The sequence below is a fragment of the Lissotriton helveticus genome, chromosome 5_1, assembly GCF_964261635.1.
Source record: "Lissotriton helveticus chromosome 5_1, aLisHel1.1, whole genome shotgun sequence".
NCBI classification, from domain to species: Eukaryota; Metazoa; Chordata; class Amphibia; order Caudata; family Salamandridae; genus Lissotriton; species Lissotriton helveticus.
Genome location: NC_136065.1, coordinates 395,932,699 through 395,949,634, shown reverse-complemented (window position 1 = coordinate 395,949,634; position 16,936 = coordinate 395,932,699). Strand labels below are relative to the sequence as shown.

General features: G+C 43.2%; 1 protein-coding gene across 1 annotated transcript in view; it reads right to left on the bottom strand.

Annotated features, from left to right (window-relative positions):
- LOC144754603 (maestro heat-like repeat-containing protein family member 1) overlaps positions 1–16,936 on the bottom strand; it is a 73,844-nt gene that overhangs the window by 20,357 nt on the left and 36,551 nt on the right. Inside the window, exons 15-16 of the mRNA XM_078642613.1 lie at positions 7,108–7,227; positions 5,981–6,079 (exon numbers count right to left, since the gene is read on the bottom strand). Coding sequence (XP_078498739.1) covers positions 5,981–6,079; positions 7,108–7,227 — 219 coding nt within the window. The remainder of the gene's footprint in view (positions 1–5,980; positions 6,080–7,107; positions 7,228–16,936) is intronic.

Sequence of the window (16,936 nt, the reverse complement as noted above, 5' to 3'; positions counted from 1 at the left end):
AAGGCCACAGGAGTTAGAATAATGAACAAGACTAGCCTCAAAAGAATTGAAACAGAGACCCCAGCAATTTGTGGCAGCCCCGGCTACCAGGGAGTGTTATACAAATTGCCAACATGATATGACTAATTCTGAATTACCATAAACATAAAAGTCTACCACAGTTGGCAGCTCATCATGCTCAGAAAGAAATAAAATTAAATGTAGCAAGTTACTGTTTGTAGCATGCTTCATGAAATAAACCCTGGCCTATGACAAAAGGCCTATGCAGGGCTTCAAGTGGTATGAAAAAACTGGTGGGTCCCTCAAAGGGGCGTGGCAAGAAGATTACGGATGTGGCTTAAAACAGGTAAGCTAAAAATATGTGCTTCTATATAGTGTGCCTCCCCCCGTATTTCTCCTCAGTCTGCTCTAGTCTTTAACGTCCAGGATGTTAAGAAGGCTTTTAAGGATTCCACTAGTAAAAAGGCCCCCGGACCCGATGGGGTCCCTGTAGAATTTTTTATAAAAGTAACATTGATCTTTGGGCTAATATACTTAATAATGTATTTAACGCTAGTGTCACCCAGGGGGTTCCAAAGTCCTGGCCCAAAGCTATTATAATCCCTGTCTTCAAAAAAGGGCAGAGAAGCGACCCAAGGTGCTATAGACCTATTTCATTAATCGAATCTGCTGTTAAAATCCTGGGGAAGGTAATTCTGGATAGGGTCTCAGACCGGGTGACTAAGAGGGGGATCCTGTCTGAATCTCAATATGGGTTCAGAGCTGGTAGGGGCACAATGGACCAGTGTCTGAACCTGTATTTATTGCTAGGCAAGTATACCCTGACCTCTAGGGGCTCGATGTACCTGGGCTTTATGGATTTATCCACAGCCTTTGATCTGGTCAACAGATCACGGCTGTGGATTATCCTCCTAGATATGGGGCTAGACCCTTGCCTGGTGCACTTTTTAGCTGACCTTCACCAGGATTTGTACGCGGCAGTAAGAGTGTCTCATGAGGGTAACTGTACTCGCCCTTTTAAATCAGGTAGAGGAGTGCGCCAGGGGTGCATCCTGGCCCCTCTGCTTTTTACATTATATATTAACAGCATCGATAAAACCCTAGGGGAAGCAACACTGGATACTCTGCATGTAGGAGGCTAAGCCATCCCGGTCCTCCTATACGCGGACGATGCAGTTTTAATAGCCCGTACCCCCCTAGATTTGCAAAGACTCCTGAATTCCTTCGGTGACTTCATGAGCTCTTTGGACCTAGTTGTTACCTTAGCTAAATCTCATGTTTTAACTATGGGCCTCAAAAAAGACAAAGCCAGAACCTTTCATTGTATGGGGTCAGCCTTCACCAGTGTTAAGGTTTTTACTTACTTGGGGGTCCTGTTTGATGACAGAGGTTCATGGGCCCACCAACTCTTAGCTAAAAGAAACAGTGGAAGTAGGTCTGCATCCGCTATACAAAGCTTTGCACGGCGCTTGGGCGGCAAGCCCTGTGAGGCGGTATTGAAAGTTTACAAAGCTAAATGCATCACAGTAGCAACTTACGGAGCTGCTATATGGGGGTACAAGAATGTAGAGGGGATTCAGTTGGTCGAGAATAAATTTTTTCGATCCCTTTTTTCTATCCCCCAATCTATATCCACTTTCACTGTACATCAGGAGCTGGGGATGGGATATGTTTCTCACCTGTTAAACCTGGCCCCTCTAACCTGTTGGGTTAAAACCTGGTTGAACCCTCAACTCAGCTTGAATCGCCTGATCCTAAAAGACTGTTTGCTCCTTGATAGAGCTTCCGCAATACCCTGGTTTACTTATATAAAAAATACGTTTGTTAAACTAGGGTGGCCTGAACTGTATTTGAAGCCAGACCTGATCTCCAAAGGTGATGTTAGTTGGGAAAAAAATACTTTTTTACTATTAATGGCCCAGGATCGTGAGTCCGCTGAGTTGAAAAAACCTACCGCTAGGGCTCATTTTCTTCTAATCACATCCCCCTCAATAGAACCTTATTTAAGGCTAGTAACCAAGCAGTTTCATCGCTGGCTACTGACAAGGTTTCGTTTTAACCTGATTCATTTTATCTTGGGGAATTATCAGGTCTGGACCAAACCAGAGGAGGCCGCTTTTTGCGAGTGTGATCACAGCTCCATTCAAAATACTGCACATTTTATACTGTTTTTTTGACTCATACTCCGAGCCTAGAACATTTTTTATTCTACCACTCTTAAAAGGGAAAGGGTTTCTCCAGGTCAAACCAGCCACAATGTACCTGCAGCTTTTGGACACCCCATGGGTTATTTTTAACATCGTGAGTTTTTTGGTGGCAGCTGCTAGAAAAAAGAAAATAAGAATCCCTGTACAGATTTCCTCTTGACTATGTTTTTATACCCATTTTTAAAATATTTATATTTGATTAGATGTTTTTCCTTTCTTATGATATTTGTCACTTTTAATCATTTTTGGTCTCCCATTTGCATTGAAATGTAACATGTTTGATGAACTTTTATGATTTTAATTAATCGATTAAAGTGATTTTGACTTGACTTGACTAGTATTTTGGAGCTTATGTCATTGCACCAGTTATATAATACAGCAAGTTACATGGCTGATACAACAAGCCCAGGCTGTCAGCTTTGTCAATGGTGTGTATTTCCATTGGCTATATCGGAGGGTGAACATTTCCATGCCCTTTTCAAATAATTTGTTTCCTATTAAGTCTTTTCTCTCTCAATGGGGGCTGGTTATCAAAGGGAGGATTTGCAAAGGTTAGTTTAAATAGGCCACCTTCTGTTTTTCCTGAGTTTAAAATTAAAACTTTTTTTCCTGCACAACTTATTTTTAACAACCTTGGTGTTTAACAAAATATATGCCTCAATACCTCGATTACACACTCAAAGCATTTCTTCCTGCAAAACAGTTGTCATGTAAAAATATATGGCTTACATGTAAAGCCCCTTAGTGCCATAGGGCCAAGTTTACACTATATAAACTGCCAGAAAAAAAAAGAAAGAAAAAAGCAGAACGTGACTTTGGTGTGCCCTGGCTAGGCATATGTCATTTTGTGCAACAACAGCATGTAGGCATAATCGTTGCCTTAATTGCAGAAGTACACAAGCACATGAAGGGCAGAAACCGTCCCTAGTATAGGACAAAACATACATTATTATTATTACGGTGTTCAGGCTGTTAAACATGAACATGTGCGCAGAATCAGAAGGAGGAGAGCAGAAAGAAAGAATACGAGTAAACTGAATGTGTCTGCTGGGAGAGGACGAAACCTGCAGAGAAGGCTGCAGCCCTCTGCAGCGTGTACCCCAAGTTTCCACATCTTGCTTGGTCCCATCTATGATCTTACTGCCAGGTCCTATAGGCAGGCTTGCTTCTAATGTGATCTGACTGAGCCCTCCTATTTGATTTTCACAACTTAGAAGCGGTGTTTTAGCCAACGCAGCATTGGGCACTGTCAGAATTATGCTCTCAATACAGAAAAACAGCTTTTTATATGATAGGCATTGTGCTGTTGAAATTCCAATTTCTTTGAGAAAGCCCTTAGAACAACGAAGCAGCGGCCATAAAGGGGCACCTGATGAACAACGGAAACACCACAAACTGAAAACAAACTTGAGCCAATATTGTGTTGAGATAAAAGCACAAGATAACAATAAAAAAACAAGCATTTCCAAGATCAACGAGAGAGTGCGCATGAAACCACCATGCACAGTAGTCCTAACCAATGAAAAAAGTAGTCCCGAAATGAGTACCTAAAATGGCCACTGTGTAAACACATAAGTAATTGGCTGGTGCTTTCAGGAGAGGGGGTTCAATACAGGAAGAGGTATGTTGTATTCATGCCACGGACGAATGGAGTTTAAAAATTGAAGAGTGATGATTGGGGCAGCTAAAGGGAAGCCTATGGGCAGGCTGAAGCCCAGGTAGTAGATCCAGCAGTCTTGGTTAGAGCAGCGCACGTGCTCTGTCTAGAGCAAAGACCTAAGAAGTAACCACTTTTGTAAGTTAAGAGCTTTGCCAGAAAGCGGATCTTTGAACTGTCAGAAAAAGTAATTTCATCCATCTAGTGATGACTTCATGCAGCTTCTGAGTACTGCTAAACTTCAAACGAAAACCTAAATTTCAGATATCGATCCATCACACTTAATATGATTTATAAACTTATACAGCTTGTTTTTATTTCATTTAAAGGGTGCAGCTCATGGGTTTCATGCCTTAACAAACAAATGTTTTGTCATAGCTATTGGCGCATTTATTGGAGTGCAGCTTCCACTTGCCCTGGTACGCAATGTACTGTGAAGTAAGTGAGGGATGTGTAATGGCTGTTGGTTATGATAAAGTTTAAACACAATTATTTTTATGTGCTAGGCAATTGGGGTGGCGCAGGCAACATAAATTATTCACTGAAAGTTGAATTATGGAGACAAAGAACTTTTGGGCAGCACTACCTCATGCACCTGTCTGCTTAAAAGACACTTGTCCCCTGCCGGTGGTATTTAGGTTAAAATTTAGAAATAAAATATTGAGGAAAAAAATATAAAAATTGAGAAACTGATATTTCAAATGTTAATGCTGTATAAGTATCTGAAAATGATTTTATAGGATTTTATTCTTGTAGTAAGGTACACAAATCCAAAATCCTATGCCTAACCATAATGCTATCACTATCACTTGCCCATTACTGTTATGTACTATAACCGAAACCCAAACCCCCTAACACTAGGAGGATAATATACCCATCACTTTTCATAGACCTGAACCTAGGTCAATTCAGCAAAGTATGCTTAACGAAATTCTTTACCCTAATCCTGTATCATGCCCATACTTCCATCTCTAGCCATAAAGTTATCCCTAAGACTAACATTAAACAAGAACTGTTCCGTAACTGGCACAATATACGCAACCTGAAGTCAATCTCTATCCTTTATGCTTACCTTAACTCTACACCTAACTTTAATGTGTACCATTACCCTTACCCTAACTCTTATTCACACACACACACACACACACACACACACACACACATATCTTCCCCAACCTCAAAGGCGGCAGGAAGGCCACGAAGAAAATGCCCTGCAAATTCAATGATCCAGTGAATATTGCCTTACCCGGCTGCCTAAATCCACCCTGGCCTCAGTGTCACCCAGCCACTAAATACAATGATCCTCCCTGGCCTTGTCCTAGGCATAGGGGATTTGTGTGGTTCTCTGCTCCTACAATGCAATCACACTGCCTTACCCATGTGTCAGGGTGGGTTGTTCACGTTGGCTTCATGAAGGCCCATCCACCTTGCTGAAAGACAGGAGAGGTAATCCTGTAACAACAATACACCAGTGCTGGTGCCAGTTGCCGCCTGGCCCGGGCCAGCCACCATTTCAGTAGGAGTTTAGAACACAGTAAGCCGTGTGCTATAGAATATGGACTCAGCCACATCCCTTTCCTCAATGCAACTGTATTCTGTAGATGCAGAGCCCAGCTTTTACCCAGGCCTGTTGTTTGATCTCGAGTACCACTCCCACCTTGAGTCCAGGGCCTGGTCTTAGACCCGATCTTGTATTGAACACCCACATTCCTAAATTTAAGTTGTCTTGGAGGGTGGCCTTTCAGTCGGTGCTCTATTACTTCTGAAGTCATGAGTAAATCAAAGGAGAAAGTAAAAATTGAATGACTTGTTTTTTTTGGTAAACTTAAGAGATTGTTGCATTTGGTATCATAAGCCCCTTTAAAATAAATTTTCTAAACAAATTTCTAAATTTCTTCAACAAATGTTATATACACATCAGCAATGGAAGCTGCACTGGCCATTTATTTGATACATTTTTGTTTTCGAAATTGTAGACTGCCTAGGTCTTTAGACTTATTTTAGCTTTTCTTTCTCGTAAACTTGTATCTAATTGTAAAATACATTTAATAAATGTGAACCGCCGCTGCTGAGGAAAGTTTGAAATATGAGACAGAAAGAAATGCATGGTTCTTACCAGCTCAATAGCAGAAAGACAACCCTTGTACGCTTCAAGTACTTGCCGGCATGCGAAAGGATGAACCTTGGCACATGTTTGGAAACCAATTACTATGCCCTGTAAATAGTGAAAGACAACTCACAGCCTCAGGGAAACAATAGACATTAACCAAACACAGACATTTAGTCCAAGAGATTTCATATTAGAAAGAAAGGATGAAGCTGGTTCTTGATTTCACATTCAGTGTTTACAGCTGGTATTGGTGAATGATTGTCAACTAGTAAAGCAAATATATTCAGGGGCCTGAAAGCATGATTTAAGGATACCTTTATATAGCTATGCTGGAGGTCCTTTACCATGCTACTTAAAAAGCATCTTTGGACAATAAGATGAGAGTTCCACCACTATTTGTTTTCTGTCACTTTGTTCTCTCTGGTGTTTCACATAAAGGAACTGCAAGGACAGTTCAATACACATGCCTTCTTTACAACAAAGGAGTGCAATTTCTTTAGAAGGGGTGCTTATCCTTTCTTCCTCATGTCTACTGTGCAGGGATTACACCAGATTCTGTTCTGTCCTTCATACCTTGAAAAATCCCACCTCTAACAACAAGTAGTAACAGGCAGCTCTGTTGTCTATTTTGAAGGCCTCTCTGAGAGAGTCATTGCAAAGCCTTCACATAGCTTTATGTCTTTCACCGCTTTATCTGATACATTGATTAATCTTGATTTATCTTGTTCAAACACTGGCTTCTATCAAGAGAGATCATCTAAAGAGGCTCCTAACTATCCCTGATGAAATGCATTATTAGTCACCTGAAAAAAGGAGCTCTACATTTAGTTTCTGCTAACTTAGTCCTCATCTACTCTGTAGAGGGGTTTCACTCTATATAATTTGGCTATGCATGGAGTACAAAATCACACTTTTGGATGAGAGGAAGTACTGAGTGAGGAATGTTTCACCTGTCATCAATAATTTACCATCAAGCTCTATTAATGAAGTAACAAACTTGGACAATGTACGTCCAGATGCTCCACAGCCCCATATGACTACTTTCTCAACTTGTTTTTGTTGTGGTCGTACATGGTGAAATACCCTAGAGAAATAAATCTATGATAATTGTAAAAAATGCACTTGATACTTACTGCATGGTAAGGCGTAGCGATGAACCAAGTAGATTCGAACATGCTTCGAAGGAAGGGTAAGATCAGTGCAGTATCATCACAACTGGCCAGGCACTTACCTAGGCACTGGAAAATAAAACCCTAAAATGGGAGTGAATTAAAGACAGTCTGAGTTGAGAATAAACAGCATCTCCTGCCCACTCTATGAAAGTCTTACTTATATTAGAGTATTCATCTTTGATTCACTCTACAAACATCTTTGTCTCCCACTTTCAAATAACACTTAATAAGTTGAGTGAAAAGTTTGTTATCGTATGTATAGTATAGTTATATTTTTTGGACATTGTAGAGATTTGTATATGGCCCTGAATATGACTCAAAACAAGGAAGTGAGGGGTAATGGGAGCCAATGAAGGTCCACTACCTAGGCTACGCAAGTGCTAATGCAGAAACCAGTGAAGATACTGTTCCTTTCAGAAAGCAAAGAAAGAAAGGCAGACAAAGAAAGGGGAATCCTAAGGATTTTTTCTTGGTGCCTTCACAATTCCATGAGCATGTAATGTCTCATCATCTTGGGTGTTCCTCATAGGGCTGGCAATGCAATGCCCCATGGGCCCCACGAAGGGTCACTTTAGCGGAGATCTTTTTATTTTTGCCATCTGATGAAAGTGCCAGTGTGAGGGCGTTTTGAATGTGTGAGGTTGAGTGAATGTGTATAGCGAAATAAAGAGAGACTAAAAAGAGATATTCAACTGGACTTTAAACTGATGGTTTCCTTGGCAGATTTTAAAAAAAACATTATTTGGTATGGGCGACTACAGGGAGGTAATGTATCCAAGTAGTCTAAATCTGTGAATATGGTCAAGTCAACGTGTTTCTTGCCTGATGGCCCAAAGAGTATCCGTACCACTTCTTCAGGACCTAAAAAAGGGAGAGCTAACCCTACCCCACATCTAAGATGTGATATAAAGTGTAGGTATTCCCCTAAAAGAAAATACCTTTGTTCAAAAAGTTTAAAATTGATCGTCCAACTTAGAAAAAAAATGAGAAAATGAAGAAAAGACACAGTAAACAAATGTTTTGCATGTATGGGTCAATGTGTCTCCAGGATCGCTTTTACAGCACACTGTATGTGCATGCTATTGTTATGGCTGATCAGTCGTCACAATGTGAAAGAAGTGAAAAACACACTAGTACATGCAATATAACAGAACAGGCAAGTGGACATACAGGTCTGTTCATCTGGATTGAGACTGAGCAGGGAGAAGACCCATCTTTTAAGGTGCAGGTAATTGTAGTGATTGTCCTTGGGTGGGGTGCATGCGACCGTGGGAAGGAGTGATGACGCTCTGGGCCCCTTGATGTTCCAGAGCCTTGATTCGCTTTTAAGTGTACCCAGAAACTGAAGGACCTCCTGGTAAACACCAGACCACATATTCAACAGTCCCACATGCAGAAAGAACACCTTGTGGGCCTTACCACCTGTCACATGGCACTATCCCTGTAGGTCCTACGGGGTATGCCCACTGACTAAACATTCCTAAGAGGTCAGGTTGGGTCCCAAATTTACCTGGAAACAGAAAAGTCACAGTAACTGCAGTACAAAAAACTGTGCTATCGAACCAAGAATAATGGAGCACTGGAGCAACATATGCTGCAGACACAGCACTACAAAAATGTGCCATGACTTTTGCAACTCCAACCACTCTCCAGATGACCTCCGGCAGGTAATTTTGAAAGCTACTAATTCATGTAGCCCTTTAAACCTTTTCAGAATGGAACAAGGATGGATTTTATGCCTCTCCAGTCTCCACCAACAGCAAAGGTCTGAACGATGAAATCCTCTAGTGCGAGGTGTAATTCAGTCCCCTGTGAAATCAGAAACTCTCTTACTATGGCTGGATTGACATTCTCTTCATACATGGGACCTGATATACCATATCACCATTGACACTATGTAACATATGGAATGCCCTGCTATGGAGTCCCAGACACCACACTAAGCAGTGCTTATGATAAGCATTTTGCGAATTGGCATTGGTCTCTTCTTCAGTAACACAAATAATTCTGTTGATACCAATGAGGTGGTACCCTCCAATAGGAAACCATTTAACTGTCTTAGTCTACTGTTTGAGATGCCGCCTTACTAATACCATTGACAACTTTGGTCCAGCCTGCATTTGACCGCTACACACGCCAAGATGTCCACCACTGAGGGATGATACTTTTGCTACACAAGCACATGAGGGGCTTGCTACTATTGGCTACAGCCCACCTCTTCTCTTCCCTCTTCTCCTCATTTGACATTTCCCAATAGTGCTCTCCAAGCATCCTAATTCATTAGGAATAGACCACTTGGCCGCCAGATGCTAATATGCCTAGATTCCACCATGAGGGATTGCTAGGAGTTATGTGCGCCTGATTTTCTCTCCATCACTGTATATGGAAGAGCACTTAGGTTTCTTATACTTGTCTCTTACCCTTGATTAACAAAACATTCAACTGTCTTAGTTTACTACTTAGACGCCACCTTACAAAAACCATGGTTCACTTTGGGATGCCCAGCATTTAACCACTGCACACTCTGAGATGGGCGCCCCTGAGGCATGATACCTCTGTTACATCAGCACGTGAGGGGCTCAGTCCTTTTGGCTCAAGCTCGCCCCTCCCCTCCTTTCCTCTCCTCATTGTCCACTAGGTCATCACTCCTTCCAGATGCTGCCCACACCAAACCTGAGGACAATCGCTCCAATTGCCCGTACCTTCAATGACAGGTCTTCTCCTCTGCTCAGTCTCCAGCCAGGCGAGCAGAGGAGGGTAGGTTTCTTGTGCTCTCCGTGCAGAAACCATGTGAGTATGGTTGCTGCTATTTAAAACGTTTTCTTTTTCTTTTAACACTAAGTCATTTGGGTCCCCTTGATTTACTGTTTCTTTTTACTGACCATCATAGCTCTTTCCACCTTTAGCAGCTGTGCACTACCCTCTGCTTTTGACCTATGGGGCATAATTAATTGATCCAAAGGGTCAGACCCGTCACTCACAATGGAGGACAACCAATCACTTATGATACGCTGAGTAACACGAACACAGATTGGTTTATTTTGTCTGTTCCATGTATGTTCACTTGCTTATTCTGTTATATCATACTAGCAGCCTGTCCCGACCTTGTCCGGGAGCAATCAGGCTTCCCCGATCCCCGCCTGCCCCGACATTGTCCAGCATTTCGGGCCCCCGCCCGCCCCGTCCCCCGCCGGCCCCGACCTCCGCCTGCCCCGACATTGTCCCCCAGAGCCTTAAAAAGGCGACATATGATAGTCACAGCAGTGCACTATAATGTAAAACCGTCTCACTGTATTGCAGCTATTACTCTAGCCTTTGCCTGGAAATTACCATTTCCATGTGTTTAGAGTGGGGATAAACCGAACCAGATTTCCTGGCTTTCCTCCGGGCTGCTTGCTTTCCCCGTCCCCGCCCGCCCCGTCCCCCGCCTGCCCCGACCCCCGCCTGCACCGACATTGTCCCCCGGAGCCTTAAAAAGGCGACATATGATAGTCACAGCAGTGCGCTTCGGTCTGTTTGCTTTCCCCGTCCACATGATAAGTACCACGAAAAGAGGGCACATTTAAACACGGCTCAGAGGTTGACGGATCACTTTCGCCGTTGGGGTCTCTTTGAGCGGGGTTTACCCTTGACGGAGTTCGGCGTGCCGAGATTCCAGCATGGTAACATAATGCCCGCGTGTCAACCTAATGACCCTTAAAGCTGAAACGCTGAAACGCTGGCGCTCTGCAGTTAAACTTCCTGAGCTGTTATGAGCGTGATCGTGGTAGTTTGGAGCCTTACATCACCCCGTCCCCGCCTGCCCCGACCCCCGCTGCCTTACCTCAGCCGCCGCTTCTCAGTCCACCGCTCCTCGCCGCTCGTCACCGCTCCTCCCCCGTGCCATGTTCGCCGCTCCTGGATGCCGCTCCTCCCCGTGCTCCTGACGTCAGCACGCAGGTCGCGGCCAGCGCTACTTCGAGGGGACTACTTTTTTTATAATGTACATTTTTTTAATATAACGTAGTTTTTTTACTTTATATAGCCTATGTCCATCTGCACACCCTGAGGATTCCAACGATGTATCGGGTGTGTGGATTGGCGCTGTGGTTCCCGAGTTTACCCGCCTCAAAGCCTCAAAGTTCTTCCTTTATAATAGTAGTATAGATATAGATGTACTTGTGTGTTTTTCACTTCTTTCACGTTGTGGTGACTGGTCAGCGCCAAAAATAGCATGCGCATGTCTACCTTTAGAGATACTATGATACAGTGAGTTGGAAAAGTGATTCTGGTGACACATTGAACCAAGCATACAAAACGAACAAGTTACTTACATTCGGTAACGCTTTTTCTGGTAGATACAATATCTGCCTGTGGATTCCTCACCTTGTGAATATCCCCTTGCGTCAGCAACATTTGGAAATTCTTTTTGTAGCCTCGCGCCGACGTGGGCTCGGACGTCATAGAGACACGACATCGCTCGCGACTCCGCTGACATCACCGATGCCTACAATAGGCCCACGCCGGCGTGATGACATCAGTTCCGCCCTTTTTTCCGTGCCATCGAGGCACACGGACGGACCAATGACAGTAGATATATACAAAGTATACACAGTACACAATAGTCAAGGCAAAACACACAGTGTAAAGCAAAAACAGGAAAGCAATTGAAACATTTCCCTGACAACAAAATATATATACATTACATTACAGCAACTCTGGTATGGAAGAGTGGACAACGGGGAGGCGGGTGGGTCAGTGAGGAATCCACAGGCAGATATTGTATCTACCAGAAAAAGCGTTACCGAAGGTAAGTAACTTGTTCTTCTGATAGATACATCTGCCGTGTGGATTCCTCACCTTGTGAATAGAGTCCCACAGCAGTCCCCACTCCCGGAGGAGGGTGTCCACTCCTCTAAACCAGGAAATCCTGAAGGACAGAGCGCGCGAAGTGACCGTCCTTCCTCACTTCGGAATCCAAGCAGTAATGCTTCGCGAAAGTGTGGAGGGAAGACCAAGTCGCCGCTCTACAAATATACTCAACAGGAACACCTCTAGCCAATGCTGAGGTCGAAGACTTAGCTCTTGTAGAGTGAGCCCTTATACCCTCTGGAGGTTCCTTACCGGCCAAAGAGTAGCAGAGGACGATCCATCTCGACAAGGTTCTTTTATGGACCGCTCTTCCTTTCTTGCAGCCAGAAAACCCAATGAAGAGCTGGTCATCCAAACAAAAGTCTTTAGATCTGTCCAAGTAAAAAGACACCGCCCTCTTGGGTTCCAGACGGTGCAGTCTCTCTTCCTCCTTAGAAGGGTGAGGGGGAGGATAGAAGATAGGTAGGGTAATGGACTGTCCTAGATGGAAGGGAGTTACAACCTTAGGCAGAAAAGCAGCCCTGGTCCTAAGAACCATTCGATCAGCATGAATGGTCAAGAAAGGGGGCTTGAAACTAGGAGCTTGAAGCTCACTTACCCTCCTTGCCGAGGTTATTGCAACGAGGAAGACTGTTTTAAGAGTCAGAAGCCTCATGGGACATCTGTGAAGAGGCTCAAATGGAGCACCCATCAAAAAAGTCAATACAAGATTTAAGTCCCACTGAGGCACAATAAAAGGAGTAGAAGGGAATTTATTTGTGAGGCCCTTCAAGAATCTTAAAACCACAGGAGACTTGAAAAGAGATGGCTGGTCAGGCAAACAGAGAAACGCCGACAGCGCCGAGAGATAAACCTTCACTGTGGCAACCGCAAGTCCCTGTTGCGCCAGAGAAAGGGCAAACTGGAGAACATCAGACAAATGGGCTCTCACAGGGTCAATAGACTTTTCCCCACACCAAGCGACAAATTTCGACCATCTATAAGAATAGATAGACTTAGTGGAGTCACGCCTGGCGGATAAAATGACATCCACAACGTCAGGAGGGAGGGAAAAGGAATTCAGGTTGCCCCGTTCAATCTCCAGGCATGAAGGTGTAATGTCTGGAGGTGGGGGTGTAGAACTTGCCCCTCCATCTGAGAGAGGAGGTCTGCCCTGAGAGGGAGACGGAGCGGTGGGTGAGAGGAGAGGTGGAGAAGATCTGTATACCACACCCTTCTTGGCCAGTCTGGGGCGACCAATATGACTTGGGCCCGGTCTTGGCGAATCTTCCTCAGAACCCGAGGAATCAAAGGTATGGGAGGAAACGCGTAAAGGAGTCGATTTCCCCAACTCAACTGAAACGCGTCCCCCAAGGCTCCTTGCAACGGATACTGGAGACTGCAAAATGACGGACAGTGAGCATTCTCGCGAGTGGCGAACAGGTCCACCCAAGGAGTCCCCCACATCTGAAAGATGTCGTGAACCACCTCCGGTTGTTGTTTCAGTATACACTTCCTCTTGTATATAACTGTTCAATTAGCCAGGATTTACGCTTTTACTATGATGTATTTGCTTTTCAATGAATGTATTTGATGTATTGTGTTTAAGATTTTAATATGTTAATGTCTTATTGCATCATATAGTTTGACTTATCAATCTAGTCTCTATATGATTTTTACTTTATGTTTAATTAAATATATATATTTTTTTAAATACACATATTATCTCCCGACAATTCTTTCTCTCTATTGGTTCCAGCGTGTATGGTCACTTATTCTGTGGATGTCCTAGGATTTTGTATTCACATTGGTTTTTACCCTGCCCTAGGAATCTGTGTATTTGTGATACCCAGGGGGTCCTTGTTTATCTCTCAATGTTTACCCACAGCCTGTCTGTGTAGGGCCTGTCTCTTGTTACATCACGAGTGTTACCAAATAGTGTTAGTACCTCGTGCCCTCAGCCTTCATCAATATTAGCCCCATTAATACATTTATTAGTCATACATCATGGCTCAACTACCAACCTTCGGTTTTTCAGATGAGGTGTTTGCCTCTCTAGTTGGAACTAGTATCACCACCACGAATGGGGGAGCTTCCAACATATCAAATAATGAGGACAGTCGCAACCTTATTGAACTTAAAAAGAAACTGACCCGTATGGAAGCACATGGGGAATTCATGCTGGCGTATCTTAAAAATGGCATGATCCCCATGGGTTTAAAAGTACGTAATATACCAGGACTTTTTGTTAATCATAGGCCTTTTTTAGAAAAATGGAGTCTCATTGCAAATAGGTGCTCAAGGGACTTGATGATCCTTATCATCGAGACAGCCAAAGAACTAGCTGTCGACATCAAGAAGGAAATTGATGCCCTAGAAACTAAACTTAAAAATGCAGGTAATATAGAGGAGGCAATGAAGAAAATCGAGGAAGCCAACAAAGAGTTAGAGTCTTTCAGTGCCTATTTAAACAAACGTAAGAACGATAAATTAACTAAAGACAAACGCTTTTATACTTTGGAAGGTACTTATCCTTACCTGAGGACAGACTTTTATAAACAAAACCACTATGTGGACGACGTGAGATCAACACCTCAGAGAGTGAATAACTTCACTGATTCCTCGGACTCAGAGAATGAAGGTCCGTCAAATTACTATGACCAAGAAAATAACTTCAACCAATATAATGGCCCTCGCCCTAAACAGCCTTTTTTATCCAACAGGGGCCCACGGCGTGGTCGACAGAGAGTCCATTTCCAGAATCAGACAAGAGGCAATTTCCAACAGGCCCATCACCAGCAACAACATCCACACCAACACCAACAGTCTTACCAACAACATCAGCCTCAGGAACCCCAATTTATCCGCGAGACACGCAACCGCCAATATTGGGGACAAGGGACATAATCCCGATTTTCAATCTATCCTCAAAAAATATAGATCCCTATACAGAATCTCTTTTATCTAAAGGCCTTTCCTTTGTCCCACATTCCCATCTGGACATCTTTGAATTCCAGAAAGATATTATCTCTTTCTTTCGCAGAATTAGACTTAAGAAATTCTTCGCCTCCCAGCTAGACAATACTGAACAGTTTCAAGAAACTAGGCAATTATCCCTTCCATCCACTTTCAACCCTTCCCTAGATCAACTAGGCCCGGAGGTTGCCACGTTCGAACTGGTGGTCCTCCAACAACTTGAGAAAGCTCTCCGCTTCATTCCAAAACCTATTTACAATCTCAACAGAGAGGAATCAGACTCCCTTAAAACTTTACGACAGGATAATACTGTGGTCATCAACAGTTGTGACAAAGGGGGTGGAATCGTTCTAATAGATACCAATGACTATGAACGCAAAATGAAAACTATGCTTGCAGATACCACCACGTACACCCTTATTGGAAGTAACCCCTTGATATCAACTTCCAAAAAAATCCGTAATCTCACCACCGATGCACTATCTGCAGGCGACATTAGTCAAAAAGAATTTGACTTCCTGAATTACCATCAACACAAAACGGCATGCATCTACGGGATGCCTAAAATCCATAAAGACATCACAGACCCACCATATAGGCCTATCGTATCCACAATAGGGACCAATACGGAACCTTTATCCAAATTTGTAGATTCATTTCTACGTCCACATATACCAAAAATTATCTCCTACATCAAGGACACAGGTTCCATGATATCGAAAATAGAAAATATACCTTTCAATTCATGTACAGACCTCCTAGTAACGATGGACGTAGAAGCGTTGTACAGTAGCATTCCCCAACGGGAAGCTCTGTCAGCCACTAGGTGGTTCATTGACCATTTCGATATCCCTTGCCCCAAAGAATTTCTTTTGGAACTTCTCCATATTGTACTGTCGGAAAACATTGTAGAATTTGGTGATACAATCTATCGTCAAACGAGAGGCGTCAGCATGGGGGCTTCAGTTGCCCCGTCAATTGCCAATATCTACATGGCGGCTTTCGAAACTAAAGCTATCCACAACGAGATAGCCCCTTTCTTTGAGTCCATTTCCCATTGGTCCAGATACATTGATGACATCTTTTTTATCTGGACCAATGGGAAAGACTCACTCGGTGAGTTTTTAGAATGGATCAACCTGGTGGATACAAATTTGAAATTTACGGCTCACTTTGATAGTAACCAAGTAGAATTTTTGGATATTATTATTAAGCACCAGAATAATAAATTAGCAGTTGATCTCTATGTCAAGCCCACAGCGAGGAATACTCTCTTACATTTTAAAAGTTTTCATCCCCGTTGTCAGAGAGAGAGCATCCCATTTTCCCAGTTCCTTCGGGTGAGAAGAAACTGTTCTAACTTAGCAGACTTTGACCTTCAAGCAAACATCATGCGGCAGAAGTTTCTCAATAGAGGCTATCCCCATAGACTAGTCAGGGACTCATACAAGCGGGCCCGATACTACGACCGGGACTCACTACTTAGACCTAAGTTACCCTCAGAGAATAAAAAACTGGTCTGCATTACCAAACACTCCACCTTAGACAATACTGTTCGCCAAATTATAAACTCCAACTGGCATATACTTAACTCTAATCCAACAAACGTCAAATTGGAAAAACCTTTGTATGCACACAAAAGGAATAAAAATCTCAAAGATCTGATCGTGCATTCTCGTTTCTCCTCTAAAGAGGTTCATTCTGAATTTATCCAAAGGTCAATCGATAATAACTTCCCAGTGAAAGGAACTGTCAGATGCTCCTCATGTAAATCATGTAACAATATCATTCCAGGAGAATCCTTTGAACACAATGGCTGTCATTTCAAAGCCACAGGCATGTGGAATTGTAAAACAGCCAACTGTATATATCTGATCCTCTGTCCCTGCCAACTGGGATATGTTGGCGAGACCTCTAGACAGATACAAACCAGACTCACGGAGCATCGCTCAGCCATTCGTACCAACAAAACTGTAGCACCTCT